The following is a 21,800-nucleotide window of genomic DNA, read 5'->3' as shown; positions in this document are numbered from 1 at the left end:
ATTTAAACACACAATGCTGAGTAATTATGAGTATTCTCAATGTGTTCTTCGAGGTATGTTGTTGGGAAAGTTTGAAGAAAATGCCACATACTCAAAAGTATTGGTTCTTAATTTTTACATAAACATACTAATTAAAACAGGTAGTTTGAGAAACCATTGCTGCACTAACTAAACTTACTTCACAACACTCACCGAGACATCAGGATACTTTAGTTCACCTTTTTTTTAACACCGAAATGTATGGGGAGGGGGGAATGATAATCTCATTTAAAAAAAACTAGGAGGGCAGTCGGTAGAGCAAATACCTCCACCACGTAATGCCTGAACCATGAGAACATATCGGGCCCAATACATTCTTGAAATATCATGCTATACAGTATTAAATCGTTTTTGGCCTGATCTCTCAATGGTGAAGAATCGCCTTAAAAATTAAATAACTCTCGTATCCAGATCCGGATTCAGATCTTCACCAAAATCTAATCAATTTGTCCTTGCCACACACCCAACGTGTCCACCAAGTTTCGTCCGAATCCGTCCACAACCTTTTGAGGAACCGTGTTCTATATCAGTTTAACCTCATCTCTCAACGGTGAAGAATCATTTAAAAAAAAATTAGCAGTTCAGGATCCAGATTTAGATCTTCACCAAAATTGCATCAATTATTCCGTGTCGCACACCCAACATGTCACCAAGTTTCATCCGAGTCCGTCCACAACTTTGAGATATCATACTATATGTCGTTTTTGGCCCGATCTCTCAATGGTGAAGAATCGCTTTAAAAATTCCAGTTGTCGGATCCAAACTAAATCTTCACCAAAATCCAATCATGTCGTCCTTGTCATACATCCAACTTGTCCACAAAATTTCATCCGAATCCATCCAAAATTTTTGAGATATCCTGCACACAAACAAACAAACAACATAATTGCTGAAATCCGAAGGATTCCGGCAATTAACAAACAGACAGAAAGGGGTGAAAACATAACCTCCTTCCCTTTCGGTGGCAGAGGTAAAATAGGACTGAACAACAAATATTAAAATGATGAGGATTTAAATTTTCATAATTAACTTTAGTACCATTTTTGTGATCTTAAAGGCAATGGTTACACAGGGACAAGTCAATTTTTCACGAAACAATGATTCACCAACAATATGTCATTGCTATGGTTAACAAATCTAATAACTAGAACAGAACTCGGTAGAGTGCATACCTCCACTAGGCTGAACAGCTTACGTTTTGTATCCCACTGATAGTCTGATTGCAGATCCGGCCTTTAACCAAAATCCAATCGGCTTGTTCTGGTCAGTTGTCACCTACCCAACTCATCCACAAAGTATTGTCATAATCCGTTCACAACGTTCTAAGATACCGTGCTGATATATCTTTTGGCCCCATCCCTCAATGGTGACGAATCAGTTAATTACAGTATCTGGAGCTGAATAGTCACCATAATCCAATCAATTTGTCCTCGTCACACACCCAACCTGTCCACCAAATTTCTTCCGAATCCTTCCACAACTATGAGATATCCTGCTCACAGGCAGACAAACAAATAAAAATGGCCCATAGGGCCAGGACTTGACAAAATTCAACAATATCGCGTACCATCGAGAATATTGAGCAATAATAGGTATTTTTGGGGTTAAACATAGTTTTTAGGGGAAACAAACAAAAAAAAACAAAAAAAATTAAATTAAAATACCTGTCACCTCCGTAATCTGTAACGGATGTGACCAATTTTTAATCCAGTCAAAGATACTCCCCTCCTACGTCCGTGTTTCAAATTTGAAAGGAATCCGTTAAGGAGACATGAATTTTTGAAAATCGGCCCATGTTAAAAGATACAGATTTTCGCGATTTTCAGGAATTTTTCCTGACCTTGACATGCCAAAAGTTATAGGGTTCTATTCTGGTGGCCAATAAGTCCATTGGTGAAGTTCCGTGACATTCCGACTCGAAATGCGACCTGTAGAGCGAGACGTACACACAAACAAACAAAATCGTAGATTTTGTCAAGTAACAAAAAAATCTGATCAGTGCTAGCCATCACCCTCCTGAATCACGTGGTGTAATTTGACATTGGTGGCTTCTTCCGTTCTTGAGTAATAATTTTTTTGGATGTTTGACCTCACTGTGACCTTGACCTTTGACCGATTTTGACCAAAATCTAATCAGCGCAAGCCAACACCCTCCTGAATCACGCGGTGTAATTTGACATTGGTAGCTTCTTCCGTTCTCAAGTTATAACTTTTTTTGGGATGTTTGACCTCACTGTGACCTTGACCTTTGACCGATTTGGACCAAAATCTAATCAGCGATAGCCATCACCGTCCTGAATCACGTGGTGTAATTTGACATTGGTAGCTTTTCCGTTCGAGGTATAACTTTTTTTTGGATGTGACCTTGACATGCCAAAAGTTATAGGGTTCTATTCTGGTAGCCAATAAGTCCATTGGTGAAGTTCCATGACATTCCGACTCGAAATGCGACCTGTAGAGCGAGACGTACACACAAACAAACTCACAAACTGAACCGACCAACATACTTGACAAAATCGTAGATTTCGTCAAGTAACAAACAGACAGACAGACAGGGGTGAAAACATATAAAGTAATCAAGATGCATCCCTGTGTGTGCACTGTGAGAGTGACAACATTGTTGAAATCTAACCACAGATGATGAGATGTGGTGTTTCTTAACTCACAGATACATAGTCATTGTACATTACAGTGAAGAAGACAAATACAATGGAGGAGGAGGAAGATCCAAGTTTAATTTACCACCTGTTATAATACAATGTACTTCACAATACTAAGTACTACACATAGGTAAAATATTTAGTGCAAACTATTTGATGGTGGAAAGTAAATGTACTACTCCCCCACCTCTCCCCAAACCTTCTCAAATCCTGCATCCATACCTGTTATGATATTGATGACATTTTGGATCATCCAATAACTGTGGTCTATTTAAAGATGGTTTTCATGCACCACCTTATGTCACCATCACACAATTTGTGCTCAGATTCATAATAATGGATTCCCAGGAAACACGTTTTAAAAGTGCCGTGCCCTCACGGAAAAGTAGGGCTTTTTCATGACTATCTGACAGAATGGGGGAGGGAGTGGGAGATTCATTCAAACTTGCTCGTGATGTTTATACAGCCCAGTGAAACATTCTTCATTCACCTGCCCCCACTCTATCAAATACACTGAACTTAATAAGTAAAATATTTCCACCGAGCATAAGGTTCAGTCCAAAGCTGGTGCACAAAGTCATCCTGTGCTGTGTCCTCTCAATAGCATTTTTTTTAATACACTTTGGGTTTCTTCATCCTGAAAAAGCATTACATACCTAGATGCACCCCAACATCACCTGATGCTGCGTGAGGATATCTGAGCGTTAAAAGTCTGTGTTCATAAACAAGCTGCTTACACTTGAGGTCTTCTGACATCGAAACAACTTGATTTAAACCACCTTCATTTTTTCTGCTGTTTCCTTGTGAATGCCATCTTGAAACGTGGATATGGATGTGATACATGTATGTAAAACTGGTTGAGAGTGGCAATGGCCCAATGTCACAAAAATGACCAATCAGCAGCAATTTTACAGGACATGGATGAAAAAGGGCATGAAAATGAAGAAACATCACCAAGTATTTATTTACAGTGCCTTCAGAAAGTATTCACACCTCTTGACTTTTTCACATTTTGTTGTGTTAAAGCCTGAATTTAAAATGAATTTAATTTTTTTTTTGGCACTGATCTACACAAGATACCCCATAATGACAAAGTGAAAGTGTGTTTTTAGAAATCTCTACAAATTTATTGAAAATGAAATACAAAAATGGCGACCAGGGTTGCGTCAGGAAGGGCATCCGGTGTAAAACATGTGCCAAATCACGATGCGGATCATAGGAATGATCCGCTGTGGCGACCCCTAACGGGAGCAGCCGAAAGAGGAAGAACAAGAAGATACAAAAATATCTAATTTGCAAAAAAGTATTCAGCCCCCTGAGTCAGTACTTTGGAGAAGTACCTTAGGCAGTGATGACAACAGAGCTTCAAGTCTTCTTGGGTATGTCTATCAGCTTTGCACATCTGGATTTGGGGATTTTCTCCAATTCTTCCTTTCAGATTTGCTCAAGCTCTTTCAAGTTGGATGGGGAGCATCGGTGAACAGCAATCTTCAAGTATTTTCACAGATTCTCAATGGGATTCAAGTCTGGGCTTTGACTGGGCCACTCAAGGAATTTCATGTTCTTGTTCTGAAGCCATTCCAGTGTTGCTTTGGATGTATGCTTGGGGTCATTCTTGTTGGAACATAAATCTTCGCAGCAGTCAAAGGTCTTTTGCACTCTGAAGCAGGTTCTCCACAATAATTTGCCAGTATTTAGCACCATTCATTGTTCCCTCTATTCTTACAAATCTCCCAGTCCCTGCCACTGAAAGGCATCCCCACAACATGATGCTGTCACCACCATGCTTCATGGAAGGAATGGTGTTAGATGGGGGATGAGTTTCTGTGCTCAGTTTCTGTCAGACATAGCGCTTTGCATACAGACCAAAGAGTTCAATTTTCGTCTCATCAGACCACAGAATCATTTGTCTCATGCTCTCAAAGTCTTTCACGTGACTTTTTCCAAACTCTAGGAATGCAGTCATATGCCTTTTTCTTAGGAGTGGCTTCCGTCTGGCCTCTCTCCTTAAAAGCCTAGATTTGTGAAGTGCTGCAAAGATTGTTGGCCTTCTGGCAGGTTCTCCCATCTCAGCCAAGGAACTCTGTAGTTGTCAGAGTGGTCATTGGGTTCTTGGTCACCTCCCTGACAAAGGTCATTCTTGTCCAGTTTGGTCGGATGGCCAACTCGAGGAGGAGTCTGTCATTCCATATTCTAAAGATGGAGCTCACTGTGCTCTTGGGAACTTTCAACACTCAAGAAATTGTTTTATACCCTTCCCCAGATCTCTGCCTCCTCACAATTCTGTATTTAGGAACACAGCTTGACCCTGACCTTGGCCATCCAGCAGGGAAGCACCATCAGTATTCTGGCTTCGGCACAGAAAGAACAAAATCCAGCATTAACACCATTTTAAAGTCTGTTTTTTTTAGGGGGGGTGTGGGGTTTTTACTCATTTAATTTGTTTTTTGTAATCTTTTTAAAAACTTCCATTTACTTGGTTGGAGTTTTTGTTGTTTTTTTATTTACACATTGTAACCCACAACTTCCAAGTAAAAATGTTTTTTTTTTTTTTTAAAGAGTCGTGTCGGAGTTCTGTGGACAGTTCCTTAGACTGCATGGTAGAGTTTCTGCTCTGATATGCACTGTCAACTGTGAAACATATAGAAAGGTGTGTTTCTTTCCAAATCGTGTCCAATCAATTTAATTGGCCACAAGTGGACTCCAATCAAGTTGTGGAGACATCTCAAGGATGATCAAAGCCTGGTGTTGGCTTAGTGGTTAGGGTGGCGGCTTGGGATCTTAGGGTCCTGAGTTCAAGCCCGTTGGTCGCTGAATTAACACACCAAGGGGTTGACTCAGCCTGTCATCCTTCCGAGGTCCGCGAAATGAGTACTGGTAGAGGGGCACTGCATCAGCGAGGGAAGAGAAGGAAGGAGGAAGAAGGAGGAAGAAGGAGGAAGAAGGAGGAAGAAGGAGGAAGAAGGAGGAAGAAGGAGGAAGAAGGAGGAAGAAGGAGGAAGAAGGAGGAAGAAGGAGGAAGAAGGAGGAAGGAGGAGGAAGGAGGAGGAAGGAGGAGGAAGGAGGAGGAAGAAGGAGGAAGGAGGAGGAAGGAGGAGGAAGGAGGAAGGAGGAGGAAGGAAGGAGGAGGAAGAAGGAGGAGGAAGAAGGAGGAGGAGACGGAGAAGGAGGAGACGGAGAAGGAGGAGACGGAGAAGGAGGAGACGGAGAAGGAGGAGACGGAGAAGGAGGAGACGGAGAAGGAGGAGACGGAGAAGGAGGAGACGGAGAAGGAGGAGACGGAGAAGGAGGAGACGGAGAAGGAGGAGACGGAGAAGGAGGAGACGGAGAAGGAGGAGACGGAGAAGGAGGAGACGGAGAAGGAGGAGACGGAGAAGGAGGAGACGGAGAAGGAGGAGACGGAGAAGGAGGAGACGGAGAAGGAGGAGACGGAGAAGGAGGAGACGGAGAAGGAGGAGACGGAGAAGGAGGAGACGGAGAAGGAGGAGACGGAGGAGGGGGAGAGGGAGAAGAGGGAGACGGAGAAGGAGGAGACGGAGAAGGAGGAGACGGAGAAGGAGGAGACGGAGAAGGAGGAGACGGAGAAGGAGGAGACGGAGAAGGAGGAGACGGAGAAGGAGGAGACGGAGAAGGAGGAGACGGAGAAGGAGGAGACGGAGAAGGAGGAGACGGAGAAGGAGGAGACGGAGAAGGAGGAGACGGAGAAGGAGGAGACGGAGAGGGAGGAGACGGAGAGGGAGGAGACGGAGAGGGAGGAGACGGAGAGGGAGGAGACGGAGAGGGAGGAGACGGAGAGGGAGGAGACGGAGAGGGAGGAGACGGAGAGGGAGGAGACGGAGAGGGAGGAGACGGAGAGGGAGGAGACGGAGAGGGAGGAGACGGAGAGGGAGGAGACGGAGAGGGAGGAGACGGAGAGGGAGGAGACGGAGAGGGAGGAGACGGAGAGGGAGGAGACGGAGAAGGAGGAGACGGAGAAGGAGGAGACGGAGAAGGAGGAGACGGAGAAGGAGGAGACGGAGAAGGAGGAGACGGAGAAGGAGGAGACGGAGAAGGAGGAGACGGAGAAGGAGGAGACGGAGAAGGAGAAGGAGGAGACGGAGAAGGAGGAGACGGAGAAGGAGGAGACGGAGAAGGAGGAGACGGAGAAGGAGGAGACGGAGAAGGAGGAGACGGAGAAGGAGGAGACGGAGAAGGAGGAGACGGAGAAGGAGGAGACGGAGAAGGAGGAGACGGAGAAGGAGGAGACGGAGAAGGAGGAGACGGAGAAGGAGGAGACGGAGAAGGAGGAGACGGAGAAGGAGGAGACGGAGAAGGAGGAGACGGAGAAGGAGAAGGAGGAGACGGAGAAGGAGGAGACGGAGAAGGAGAAGGAGGAGACGGAGAAGGAGAAGGAGAAGGAGGAGACGGAGAAGGAGGAGACGGAGAAGGAGGAGACGGAGAAGGAGGAGACGGAGAAGGAGAAGGAGGAGACGGAGAAGGAGGAGACGGAGAAGGAGGAGACGGAGACGGAAAAGGAGGAGACGGAAAAGGAGGAGACGGAGAAGGAGGAGACGGAAAAGGAGGAGACGGAAAAGGAGGAGACGGAGAAGGAGGAGACGGAGAAGGAGGAGACGGAGAAGGAGGAGACGGAGAAGGAGGAGACGGAGAAGGAGGAGACGGAGAAGGAGGAGACGGAGAAGGAGGAGACGGAGAAGGAGGAGACGGAGAAGGAGGAGACGGAGAAGGAGGAGACGGAGAAGGAGGAGACGGAGAAGGAGGAGACGGAGAAGGAGGAGACGGAGAAGGAGGAGACGGAGAAGGAGGAGACGGAGAAGGAGGAGACGGAGAAGGAGGAGACGGAGAAGGAGGAGACGGAGAAGGAGAAGGAGGAGACGGAGAAGGAGAAGGAGGAGACGGAGAAGGAGAAGGAGGAGACGGAGAAGGAGGAGACGGAGAAGGAGGAGACGGAGAAGGAGGAGACGGAGAAGGAGGAGACGGAGAAGGAGGAGACGGAGACGGAGAAGGAGGAGACGGAGAAGGAGGAGACGGAGAAGGAGGAGACGGAGAAGGAGGAGACGGAGACGGAGAAGGAGGAGACGGAGAAGGAGGAGACGGAGAAGGAGGAGACGGAGACGGAGAAGGAGGAGGAGACGGAGAAGGAGGAGGAGACGGAGAAGGAGGAGGAGACGGAGAAGGAGGAGGAGACGGAGAAGGAGGAGGAGACGGAGAAGGAGGAGGAGACGGAGAAGGAGGAGGAGACGGAGAAGGAGGAGGAGACGGAGAAGGAGGAGGAGACGGAGAAGGAGGAGGAGACGGAGAAGGAGGAAGAGACGGAGAAGGAGGAGGAGACGGAGAAGGAGGAGGGGACGGAGAAGGAGGAGGGGACGGAGAAAGAGGAGGAGACGGGGAAGGAGGAGGAGACGGAGAAGGAGGAGGAGACGGAGAAGGAGGAGGAGACGGAGAAGGAGGAGGAGACGGAGAAGGAGGAGGAGACGGAGAAGGAGGAGGAGACGGAGAAGGAGGAGGAGAGGGAGAAGGAGGGGAAGACGGAGAAGGAGGAGGAGACGGAGAAGGAGGAGGAGACGGAGAAGGAGGAGGAGACGGAGAAGGAGGAGGAGACGGAGAAGGAGGAGGAGACGGAGAAGGAGGAGGAGACGGAGAAGGAGGAGGAGACGGAGAAGGAGGAGGAGACGGAGAAGGAGGAGGAGACGGAGAAGGAGGAGGAGACGGAGAAGGAGGAGGAGACGGAGAAGGAGGAGGAGACGGAGAAGGAGGAGGAGACGGAGAAGGAGGAGGAGACGGAGAAGGAGGAGGAGACGGAGAAGGAGGAGGAGACGGAGAAGGAGGAGGAGACGGAGAAGGAGGAGGAGACGGAGAAGGAGGAGGAGACGGAGAAGGAGGAGGAGACGGAGAAGGAGGAGGAGACGGAGAAGGAGGAGACGGAGAAGGAGGAGACGGAGGAGAAGGAGACGGAGGAGAAGGAGGAGAAGGAGGAGAAGGAGGAGAAGGAGGAGAAGGAGAAGGAGGAGAAGGAGGAGGAGGAGAAGGAGAAGGAGAAGAAGGAGAAGAAGGAGAAGAAGGAGAAGAAGGAGAAGGATCAAAGGGAATTGGATGCACCTGAGCTCAATTTGGAGTGTTATAACAAAGGGGCAAGACATTTTAGCTTTTAATTTTTAATTAATTTTAAAAATGTCTACAAAAAAAAAAAGAAACTTCCACCTTGACATCATGAGGTATTTTGTGTGGATCAGTGCGAAAAAAAAACCTCAACTTTACCCATTTTAAATTCAGGCTGTCACTCAATAAAATGTGAAAATGTCAAGGGGTGTGCAGAGAAATACCTGTCAGCTGAATAAAAACTCGGTGTACGAAAACGTTGAAGGCCGGGAGGTACGGGGGCCACTGAGGCCCCCATCTGCTGAAGGTATCTCATGCTCCCTCCTGCATTCTCGGCAATTTTGGGTAATCAAATGCATTTTTAAAACCTTTGATATTTATGGGTGTAAATTAGGAAATGTTAGGTATATGAACATTAAGTTGAAATCATTTCACTCAATCAAGTATAAATTGTCAGAATAGTTTATACTATTGAATAACTTTCTCGAGCAAATTTGTTATCTCTTCTACACATTCAGCATATTCCAATGCAATCACAAAACACCCTTTATTCCATTACAGCACCACAGATGGTGCCAAGTTCAGAAACAACTCTTGATTTAATGAAGAAGTTGTTTTTCTCAATTTCAGGTTTTTATTGTTTATATAAATCGAGAAAGCACTACCATTCTATTCAGCAGAATGACTCTTACTTTTTTTGTTGTTGTTGTTTTTCTTTATTAAATGCAGCTCCTCTTCTGTGTGAAAACATGCAGCCAAAAATTGGGAGAGTAATCAAATAACTTCCAGCAAGTAAGGAGAAGTTCCTCTACCTCTTTCAGGTAAGATATGTCATCTGTTGAGTGTGAACAGGCCAGTGCAAGCCTACGGAAAATGCAGTGGATGCTAATCATTTGCGGATTAAGTTATTCTTTAACTGAGTAGCCAGGCCTGTGTTTTTCCCCTAACACTGGCTCCATTATTACAAACGATGACTTCCAGGCCCAAATTTTGAAGAGTATGGAAAATCACAGCAAGAGTCTGGACATTCAGCATCAGGACTTGTAAATACTGCCTACACATTTCTCACTGATACAAATTTTGTTTGGACCGTGGCATCTTCAACAACATACTGGACGAAGAGCAGGAGTTGTTCTGTAACTGCTATGTCTGTCACATCAACAATTAACAGCCCAAATGACTAAAACTTTTGAACTGATCAAACAACTTCTTCTTTTATTGCCTGACCAATGGCAGACACTTTTTAAAGTTTTGGTTGGAAGCACATTCTTCTTCGTTAACCAGAGTTGGTGTCAAAGCCACCCAAATGCTCGCCTGTTTATACATTTATCGTTTTTAAAAGACGAGTCTAATAATTAATATTTTTTATAAAGCATTGCAGTGAAGTCTGATCCAAATCATTTTCAAGCAATATATGTATTTGTATATTGTGATCAGTAACAAGAGCGCAAGTGAGCACAATATACGCCCGAACAAGAAGGTATATACAGAATTGTGCTACGACATGGAAAGCAGCATCCTGGTTGCCATGGCAACCACTTTAGATGAAGAACGTATGTCACGACACACCATCTCCACAGTCTGTACCTATGTACCAAATATGAAACGTGAAAGTTGAAAACTTTGGGAGTTAGAGTGCGGACAGGAACGGATGGAAAACAGCATCCTGGTTGCCATGGCAACCACCTAAGATGACGGACGTATGTCACGACACACCGTCTCCACAGTCTGTACCTATGTACCAAATATGAAACGTGAAAGTTGAAAACTTTGGGAATTAGAGTGCAGACAGGAACGGACAGACAGACGGACGGACAGACAGACAGACAGACAGACAGACAGACAGACAGACAGACAGACAGACAGACAGACAGACAGACAGACAGACAGACAGACAGACAGACAGACAGACAGACAGACAGACAGACAGACAGACAGACAGACAGACAGACAGACAGACAGACAGACAGACAGACAGACAGACAGGCAGGCAGGCAGACAGGCAGGCAGGCAGGCAGGCAGACATCACATTATACGCCCCGATATATATATATATATATATATATATATATATATATATATATATATATATATATATATATATATATATATATATATATATAGATATATATCAGGCATATAAAAAAATAGTGTGGTAGATAAAAACATAAGAAAGGAAAAAATAACTTGCACCAAAAAAAAACCTTTAATTTTCACGCTCACGCAAACGCTCACGCCGGGGGTATCGCTATAGCTCTCTGTTCTTCGAACAGGCGAGCTAAAAATGTGTAATCCCAACCACCAAAAAAAATTTATATATATAATTTTTGTTCGTTTCCAAAGGGTGGGTCTGTCTACTACCAGAGATAATTATTAACACGTCTTTGCTGTACTACAACCATTATATATATATATATATATATATATATATACATACACACACATAGACAACGTATCTGGGCGGTGGTTGTTTGCACAACCACCATCCAGATACGTTATACAGTTGTGGCCAAAAATATTGGCACCCTTGCACTATTTCTCAAATAACTCACAATTGTCTCTTAAAATAAGTTGAAATTGACAAAAGTATTTTGTCTCCACAAGTCTTTATTTCACTGTTAATATTTCAGAACCTTTGTTTTTGATTCAGAACGTAATATATTCTTTTAAATCAGAAAATAAAAAGAAATGCCATTGACAAAATTATTGACACCCTCGATTTAATATTTGGTAGCACAACCTTTGGACAAAACTGCAGCCAAGTGCTTCCTCGAGCCACGAATGAGCTTCCCACACCTCCCTACTGGCAGTTTGGTCCACTATTCTTGTGCAAACGGCTCCATTTCTCCCAGATTTGAAGGGTGCCTTTTCCCAACTGCTGTTTTCATATCTCCCCACAGGTGTTCAATGGGATTTAGATCTGGACTGCTGGCCACTTCAGAACAGTCCAGCGTTTTGGCTTGAACCATTCCTGGGTGCTTTTTGAAGTGTGTTTGTGGTCATTGTCCTGCTGCAAGACCCAAGACCTGGAGACCCAACTTTGTGACAATGGGTTGAACATTGCACTCCAAATGCTTTGGCAATCTCCTGATTTCATGATGCCATGCACATTCAAGGCACACAGTGCCAGAGGCCGCACAGCAACCCCAAAACATCACTGAACCTCCTCCTTGTTTGACTGTAGGGAAGGTGTTCTTTTCTTTGAAGACTTCATTTTGTTTTCTGTAAACATAAACATGGAGATGATGTGCTTTTCCAAAAAGCTCCAATTTGGTTTCATCTGTCCACTGGACATTTTCCCAGAAAGATTTTGGCTTGTTCAGGTGTGTTTTGGCAAACTCCAATCAGGCTTTCTCATATCTCTATCTCTCTGTCTCCCTCTCTCAGCAGTCGGGTCCTCCTGGGTCTCCTGCCATAGAACACTCTTTCATTGAGTTGATGACAAATGGTGTGAGTTGAAACTGTCGTACCATGTGTCTGAACGTCAGCTTGAATCTGTTTGGCAGTTGATCGAGGTGCTTTCTCCACCATTCAAACAAACCTTCGCTGCAATGTTCGATCAAGTATTCTCTTGTGGCCACATCCAGGGAGGTTGGTTTCAGGGCCATGGGCCTTAAATTTCCTGATAACATTGCATATAGTGGACACAGGAACATCAAGGTCTTTGGAGATAGACTTGTAGCCTTGAGATTTCCATGCTTGGCTACAATCTTGTGACTGACCTGGTGGTCATTGTCCTGACCTGACCTCCTCAGACAATTCTCTGGTTTTCTTTCTTTTCTCATTCTGCTCATTGCGGTACACACAGTGACACAAAACAGCAGAATGACTACTTTTCTCTATTCAAACTGGATGAGTGAGTGATTTTTATATTGCAGGCACCTGCAACTCACCACAGTTGAGTTCAATTCCAAAGTAAAGGAGAATCACCTGCTTGAAATCTAATTATTTCTAACAACTTCTAAAAGGTGCCAATAATATTGTCCAGGCCATTTTAGGATGTCTGAATGGAATAAGCTAAGATTTCGAAATTTTTTCAGCTTTTTTTGTTTTATTTCACTGCAAACCAAAGAAATACATATGTGGATACACAAATATGTATTAATTTCAACAATTTTCTGGAAGCAATGGTGCATTATTCGAAAAAAGTGCAAGGGTGCCAATATTTATGGCCACGACTGTATATAACGCCATTGTCTGTCTGTCTCTCTGTGTGTACGTGTAGCTTTCTTTGTTCTTTATGCATGGCCACATCTTTTAAGTTACAAATTCAAAACTCAGAGTACAAATACAACTTTGTGTGGAGGGTAACATAGGCTATGTGGCCACGCAGTCACGCGGGGGTGTGTGGGTGCAGGTGGGGGGCATAAATTATAGATGTCAATGGCACTAGTGGTGGCGGCAGAGGGTATTGCAATTTGCATTTTTACCTGGGCAAAACTGAGGTTACAGTACTTTTTTCACGATGGTAAATTTATCTTCCTTTCCTTTCCTTTCCTCTCCCTCCTCCCCCCCCTCCCACCCACAAGGGAAGGCAGCATGAAGGGAGGGCAAGGGAAGGCAGCGTGAGGGGAGGGCAAGGGAAGGCAGCGTGAGGGGAGGGCAAGGGAAGGCAGCGTGAGGGGAGGGCAAGGGAAGGCAGCGTGAGGGGAAGGCAAGGGAAGGCAGCGTGAGGGGAGGGCAAGGGAAGGCAGTGTGAGGGGAGGGCAACGGAAGGCAGCGTGAGGGGAGGGCAACGGAAGGCAGCGTGAGGGGAGGGCAACGGAAGGCAGCGTGAGGGGAGGGCAACAGAAGGCAGCGTGAGGGGAGGGCAACAGAAGGCAGCGTGAGCGGAGGGCAAGGGAAGGCAGCGTGAGCAGAGGGCAAGGGAAGGCAGCGTGAGCGGAGGGCAAGCGAAGGCAGCATGAGGAGAGGGCAAGGGAAGGCAGCATGAGGGGAGTGCAAGGGAAGGCAGTGTAAGGGGAGAGTCCATCCGGACATAACTACCGTCCAGATACGGGCAGAGATAACCACCGCCCGGATACGTGTGGAGATGACCACCGTCCGAATATTCTAATCAGTTCACCAAAATCTAATCAGTTCGTCCTTATCACACACCGAACCTGCCCACCAAATTTCATCCGGATGCGTCCACAATTTTTTGAGATATCTGCACACACACACACACACACACACACACACACACACACACACACACACACACACACACACACACACACACACACACACACACACATACACACACACACACACACACACTGAAAACAACCTCCTTCACCTTCATTGTTAATTCATGTTCTCCATATCCTTACTATATTCATGGAATGGTGTTTGTTTGTCACGCAACTCCTCCTTCAGTTTTGGAGCAGATTACATCCAGACTTGCTACATAGGATCAACATGACCCCGATTAATGTCATGGTGAGTTTTAATCTTTGCCAGTGGTCTTGGGGGAGGGGCGGAGGGGAGGGGGAGGAAAATTCTCTGTGCAAATGTGTCTCGTGTTGCATGCAATGACATGAGTACAGCATTTCCACCATCCTTGAGAAGTTCATCATGGATGCCATAGATCCCAGGAGCTTTACCCCATTTCAACCGGTTTACCGCAGCCTGTGTTTCCACAAACAAAGGTGGATCAGAGTTGATGGGAGGGGGTAGTGATAGTAACACCCCTGACATCCAAAATAACAGCAGGTGGATCAGCTTAGTATAGTCGCTCAGAGTAAATGTCCCAGCGGGCCTTCACTTCGGACTCCTCTGTCAAGAGCCCACCACACTACACCAGGAGACGGGTATGGAGGAACACAATGCATGAATTCCCCTGGAAGCAGGATGAGAATCACCTGAACACAGGTTCCTTGCACATAAGCCTCCTTGTTCACTTTCAGCGCACACACCGTTTTACGCCTCAACTCCCTGAACAGCTCAGCTCTGTCAACAAGCCTGGCCCTGCGACTCTGGTCAATGGTATCCAGTGTCGCTTGAGAGACAAAATTCTTCTTTGCCCTGCGGTGAGTTCCAAGACATCCACCGGCAACATCAAGGACGGTGGTCTTGAAGGCACTCCACAACTCTTCAGGACCCCCCAAAGCACCCAGACACCCCAAATCTCCACTCAGCCTGTTCGCAAACTCCGCAGCTACCCTCTCATCCTTGAGCTTGCCAACATCCAGCCTCGGCTGGCACGGTACCATTCACCAGGATGAAAGCTACAACTTCAGAGTTGCGACCACAAGCACGTGGTCGGTATTGAGGAACTGAACATTCTGGTGGACCCTGCAGTTCTGGACCATCCTCCACCGACCATCAACGAGCACATGGTCAATATCCTTTGCCACACCACCAGTGTTGAAATAAAATCCAGCAATGAGCATGTGGGCACTGAAACCATGAACTAGCTACTCTAAGTCCACGACTTCTTGCAAAGTCAAGGAACTTCATGCTATTCTGGTTCACAGTTTCAGACCCATGTGGACCAACACATGTCTCATAACCATCCCTATCAGTTCCAGTGGATGCATTGAAATCCCTCAAAACTAGAACAGTATCTGGGGCACTGATCAATCACACACTCGAGTGAGGCATGGAATGCGTCGTCCATGGTGGGATCACTCGCATGCAGAGACCAGGGAAGCAACACCCGAGGAGTGACGAATCCTGACCAGTCTCATAATGCACTCGTTGACCGGTGTTACCTCAATTATCATTGGAGTCAGCTTATTGGACACAGCTGCAGGAACTCCTTGGGCATGGTAACCATCAGAGTGACCAGACCAATAGTAGGTGTAACCACCCATCATGATCTCATCACTATCTGATTTCCGAACCTCAGAGAGTGCTGCAATACCGATGTTCAAACGCTTGAGCTCAGATGTTAATAGACACAGGTGATCATCCTCTCTTGGGGATAGGACATTCCAGGCACCCACCTGAAGGGACCGCCTCAGATTAATCTAAGGAGACTGCCGTCTGGTGAACAATACCTCAGCACCTCCCCGACACACACTACCGCAATCTGACCCAGGAAGGTTACCCCATGGTTTTCCTCCCATCATCAATGAGTGGGGGTCCCGAAGGCTTTGCTCCAATCACGTCATCCGGTGAGCTGCCCTGCAGAGGGCATTTGCACAGTCGGTACTCCCACGGAGTGGGTTTTCAATTTTAAGTGATACAACAATTTTCGCGATAGTGAAGTGATACAACATGCTACTTTGTAGAATTTCATCAAATTACAGTTACAAAACTGTAAAATGGGACTATTTTTGGTTAATATGTATTCAAAAATAGCCAGCAGTACTGCTTGAAACAGGTGTACATATACCACTGACCGCTAGCCTTTATGGAGAGCCTAGGGTGTGAATATTTTCTGAAGGCACTGTATGCATCTTCAACAATTTCCCAGATTTAACACCACACCCCATAAAATATCCACAACCTTGCGCTTGTCAAGAAAATTTTTTTTACCGCATCCCCAGGACATGTGATAATCAATAATATTGCTTCCAAAATTGCTAAGCATAAATTTATGTCATCTATTCTTTCTCAATGTCAATTATATAATTTATGTAATTCTCAATGGCCACAATTACTCCTATGTTATTGTCAGGTTGGCTGAGGAAAGTTTCTGGCCCAAATCTTTCACGAGCAGGCATGACAGGTATGACGCTCAACTAAGTAGCTAGGGCAAGAATTTAAAATTTGTTCAGGATGCCGGCGATAGGTCGCCTCCTTTTCGCGAAGGACACCATGCGATCATTAACGTCCACCAAGTAATGCCAACAAACGGGCACCCAGTTTAACGTCCATCTGAAGAACGACACACTGATGAATCACCCTGCCTGTGAAACCCTGGGATGACAGTGTATAGCTGGGTCAGGATTCAAACCCAGGCTCGACAGCTGAGAGGTAAGTGTGCATACCTCTATAGTCTTAGCCATCCTGCCAGCTCCATAAGCTTATGTATTGCATAACATAAATGCAAACCCTGCATCATAAACAACTACAACTGCAGAGTTCATAGGTACACATTACCCCACGCTGTGTTAAAGTAACATACATGTACTTCGATTCAAATAAAATAATGGTTTTAAAGATCGTTAAAAGAAAATTCCAAAAGTTTAGCGCTAATGAAAAGTTTTATACACGCAGTTATTAACATGCCTAAGTACTGCTAAAGTGGAGGTTCTTGAAAGTGATAAGGTGATTTGTATTCTCCGCTGTTTAACTACATAATTCAATTTAAATAAAACTAGTGCGTGCCCGTATGTGCAAAAAAAAAAAAAAATTCAAACCGCGTGCCAGAAACAACAACCACATAGGCCGTTCCTTCGATCCGCGTGCCCGTATGTACGTGGCCGTACGTGCGTGGAAGTACGTGCACAACAAACAAACAAAAATTTTTCAAACAACCACACAAGCTGTTCCTTCACTCTCGCAAACGACAACTGCATTGGGGCATTGTATTTATCTATAAATGCGCATAACAAATCGAGAAATTATTAGAATACAGTAAGTTATCACTATCCGGAAGTCCGTACGTTGTAACCCGTAATGGGGAATGCGGCTGAGGATCTCTTCCCCAACGGCCACGCCTACGCAGCAACATGTCCTGTCATTGGTTTGGTAAATAAATGGCCATAACTTGGGAACCACTTGTCCGATTAATATGAAACCTTAAAAAGGCACATCCACAGGTCCCCAGCAATATACCTGGCAAGTTTCAATTAGATCGCACCAGTGGTTGTCGAGAAACAGCGGTCACAGACACACACACACACACACACACACACACACACACACACACACACACACACACACACACACACACACACACACACACACACACACAATTATAGATAGATAAAGACTGTAAAAGTCATATAAATAAATACATTCCAGAATTTACCGCAGTTGACGCAGTGTGGATGGATTGCACCACCTTATCGAAAACGTGACATTAGTTATTCGTGCCTGTTGTTTGTGTCCTTTAAGACATCCTTAAAAACAGTAAGTATCCAGTTTGGAATGATTTTTCGCCCGCCCCTCCGACAAGGTCGGAGATGGGAGACATTAAAAATGAGCTCCGTCCGAACCGACCGATCGATTGATCATCCGTCCATGTACTTTTTTTGTACGCGATGTTTCAAAAATAGTTAAATATTTTAGCTTTCATATTGCAGATATCTTTTCCTCATGATATTATCTCAACGAGATTCGATCACGGCTGTGATTGTCCGAATTATGTTGCCACGGCAACCATCTCAATAACTTGGCTTGCGCACGCAATATTTCAAAAACCGTTCAAGATTTACCTTTCATATTGCACAAAGTTATTCCTCATACCACCCAAAAGGTGGGGGACCGAGAGTATAAGATTCTTGATAATTTTGTTTGATTGCCAGACAGGTAAGTAAGAAAACAATTTTTTTTTTAAATCTCACTCCTCTGCGAATGCACGATCGTCAAATTCAAAGGTAAGGTATTGTAAAACGACAGGTTTGTTTTTGAATTCATGGTCAAAATATAGTTGTGGGGCCGGGGTTTGGGTGGCGAGCACGGCCGCTAGATGGAGCAGTAGAGTCGGCTCCACTGAACACCTGGAATTTATAGGTCGTCACCCCAGATAACTCCGGAGCCGATGGGTCCCTTGTCGGACCGAAGATTGCCAATAGGTCGACCGCGTGGGATAGGGTCGATTGCCAATTTCAATTTACCTAAATACCCACGTCGTCCAAACTACCGGGGAAAGTCACCCTTGGCGGAGCTTGAGCGGAACGAGCCGGTAGCGTGCTCGAACCGTGCGTAACCCAAGCGGATGGTTACCGAGGTCCGTCGGTCCAAATGCACAATTTACCCTCGCTATTTCTCAATACGCAGCGTGCTAAACCAATGAAGAAAACACAGAAACGAGCTGAAACATTTAACAGGGGATTTATTTATAAAGGGGGGGAGGGGAAGGGGGGAAGGGGACACACCAAGAGCAGAGTTATCCGACTATAAGAAATGAAATGCAAATAATGTACAGGGCACTTAACAGTTTTACTTAAAGACAGGGCCCAGGGACACACACACGCACACACAAATACCCAGAAAGAGAGATGGACCTCGAGGTCTTTATTATTCCTTCAGCTCGGAGGGAAGTCGAGCTGAGGGATGAGAACGTGGCTGGCTACCTGGCCGCGTTCGCGTAGCTCGACGTCTGCACCTTTCAGGAGCTTGAGTCGCCAAAGAATGGACCAGGGCAGCCGAATCCAGCGGAGGAGAGACGAGGCGATCTCCCATGATGAGATGGTCGACCTCTTGTCGTTGTGTGCCAGACGAGACACCTCGGATGCGCGCGATGCAGTGAAAACGCCAACCAGATTCAAAACGCCTCGAGCAGACAGACGCAATTATTTCTTTTTTATCCTCGTCCTTCTCAGGCGCGGTCTGCTCATCCGTGGCCTGCTCTCATTGGGCGGACTGCGGTCTCGGCTCCGCCTTCTCGCAAAGGATCACCCCAGCTCTGATCTGCTCGTCGCCCATTGGCTGAAAATGACGCATACCCTCATTTGGCGCCAGGCCAGAACGAAACACTTCGTGAGCGCGCGAACAGCACGGACAATGCCGCGAGCAGTGTTGTTGTCACAAGTGTAAAAATCCTATCTATAAAATAACTTCGCAGCACATGTACACTTAATTCCCATTAGACATAGGGGAAAGGGAGCTATCTATGCACATTTACTTATCGAAATAACTGAGCTATGGGGACCTGAATGCGTACCTACCAACCCTACCGATTTTCTATAGCTCCCAACGCATACCGATTTTATTACTCAGACATACCGCATTTGGAAATTGTTATTGGATAAAAATAAATAGTGTTTTTTTTAGTTTTGCGTTTGTTTCTCACTGCCAAGATCGTATTACACGTGGCTGCTTCTACATTCTACAAAACTCATGCCTGACCTCGATTTCTTATCTCGTCAGCGATTGGTTATTGCTTCCAAACTTAGCATGACCAATGGGACGACAGGAAACAGCGGGCATTCATTTCAAGACAACGTGCCATTTTCCATTCATGATCAAAGACTGCAGTTAACAGAGAGTACTCATCGCTTAAGTGCACGACAACAATGCAAACACCAGAAAATAAAAAAACCACCCCGACGCTGGGTCGACAAGTTTAAGCCAAGTTGGACAACAGAGTTCAAGTGTATCAAGGCTTCGTGTAAGGGAGACGGAAAATTTTCCGGGGGTGGGGGGCATGCCCCCGGACCCCCCCTTGGGACGCGTGCGACTGCCTACCGCTTTTCCTTCAAAAAGGGTTGGCAGGTATGTGAATGTTAAATGCTCATGGCTGCCAGATTCGTAACAATATAACGTTCCACATAAAATAAGCTGTCCCTCTATCATAAACTGAGGTTCGTAGCCAGACAGACAGACAGACAGACAGACAGACGGACAAGAACCAATTGTTTAACCCCGCTTTTCGCTTCATGTGCGCAGGGTAATTTACAAAAAGCAAAGCTTCATCGTCCAAGTCATGCCAAGCAGAGGTATACAGTGAGCCATGCAGAGCCATTCCAGGCAAAAGTTAATAAAAAATGAAAGGGCATTGATGATGCACCCGAAATGCCAGGAGAGGTGTCACGTGGCAGATCGACTCCCCCACTCCCTCCCCACCACAGAGTACACCTTTCCCCATATAACTACCGCAGACGCCTGGTAATGTGGAGTTCCCCACACTCTTATCAGAAACCCACCACGTGGTAAGAATGTCACCCTGGACTACCAATTGGTGGCTTTAACCGCGGACAAACAATCATGTTGGGAATTTTCATGATGGTCATGGCCTCACTTGTCTCCACACAACAACGTCCGGACTCGTGCATCGATTTTCTTGTTCAACATCGAAATATCTCGTTCAACCGGTGAAGCTCGAGTCTCGTTTCCGGAGGAACCAAGTGAAAGTTACGGTAGTCAAGTCCCATTCGCTACCGACTGGGTGACGGTAAAGAAGACCGTTATTCTTATTGAGCCAGCGACATGACGGGACTAAACCAGCAAGAGCATCAAATCTGTGAACGATGCAAGACAATATTAATATATGAGCATCTTATGTGGTAAATGTGGGGGGGGGGGGGAAATCAACCGTATTGAAGGATGTCCCCTGAAATCTAGCATGGGGGGGGGGAGGGAGGTCCCACATGACACCGGTAGTAACATACAGGCCCTCCGAAAATACTGTACCATACTCGCTCTTCCGGGGGGGCACAAGTTTCGTGCTACAGAGAAAAAAAAGACCGGGACAGGAAACCGCGCAAAAGACGGCCGGCTGTGACACGGACAGTTTTATTTAAAAAAAATGAGAGAATACTCGAAAAGGGACGCGCGGATCTCACTAATTCCGAGTCACCTTGGGTGCCATGCTCATCGGCGGCAGCGGCGGAGAAGTCACGTGACCGAGGAGAAGCGCTTTACGCGCTCACGTCACCGCGTACGTCACGACACGTTAAAAAAAAAAAAACATGACTTCTGATTTGCTGCGGCGCTTAAACTGACGTCATCGAGTGCGCCGGTCTTTCGTTCCGTCTTTCATTCGACTTTGAACTATGAATAAACGTCTGGGATGTCTCGCAAACATTAACGGACTCCCAGAAAAGGGTTCGAGTATGCCGTATGGGTCCCAAGCGATTCAGCGTCATGGTGTCGACGCCGAGCACACGGTCAATTTGAAAATATTCTGTGAAAAGCATAAAAGCACGACTGAACGCAGTCATAAAGCAAACGTGTGGAAATATCGCGTTCAGAGGCTGTAAATATGATATCCAGTTCGTAACTCGTCACCTCAGTGAGGCACGACGAGCCGTGAAAGCTCTGAGGCGTGATGCGTGAAGCACCCGTCATTGGAATTGTATCGCCAGTCGGCAAAGATCGAGATTTATTCATTCCGAGCGATACTTGCTTACGTTATAAATAGATGGGTCGTCGTTGTGCCGTCCGCAGTAATTGGTGTTCGATTCG

At 45.9% G+C, this 21,800-nt stretch overlaps 1 protein-coding gene across 1 annotated transcript in view; it reads right to left on the bottom strand.

The window, feature by feature from the left end:
- The window catches only part of SLC25A13 (solute carrier family 25 member 13), a 153,652-nt gene extending 132,355 nt beyond the window's left edge, over positions 1-21,297 (bottom strand). Inside the window, exon 1 of the mRNA XM_085890459.1 lies at positions 21,193-21,297. Within this exon, the coding sequence (XP_085746585.1) occupies positions 21,193-21,210 (18 nt within the window). The 5' untranslated portion in view covers positions 21,211-21,297. The remainder of the gene's footprint in view (positions 1-21,192) is intronic.
- Between the last annotated feature and the right edge of the window lie 503 nt (positions 21,298-21,800).

The sequence above is a fragment of the Eptatretus burgeri genome, chromosome 8, assembly GCF_056783735.1.
Source record: "Eptatretus burgeri isolate ZD-2024b chromosome 8, Ebu_testis_v1, whole genome shotgun sequence".
Taxonomy (NCBI): domain Eukaryota; kingdom Metazoa; phylum Chordata; class Myxini; order Myxiniformes; family Myxinidae; genus Eptatretus; species Eptatretus burgeri.
Note: the sequence above shows the minus strand (reverse complement) of the source record. Positions and strands in the feature narration are given on the sequence as shown.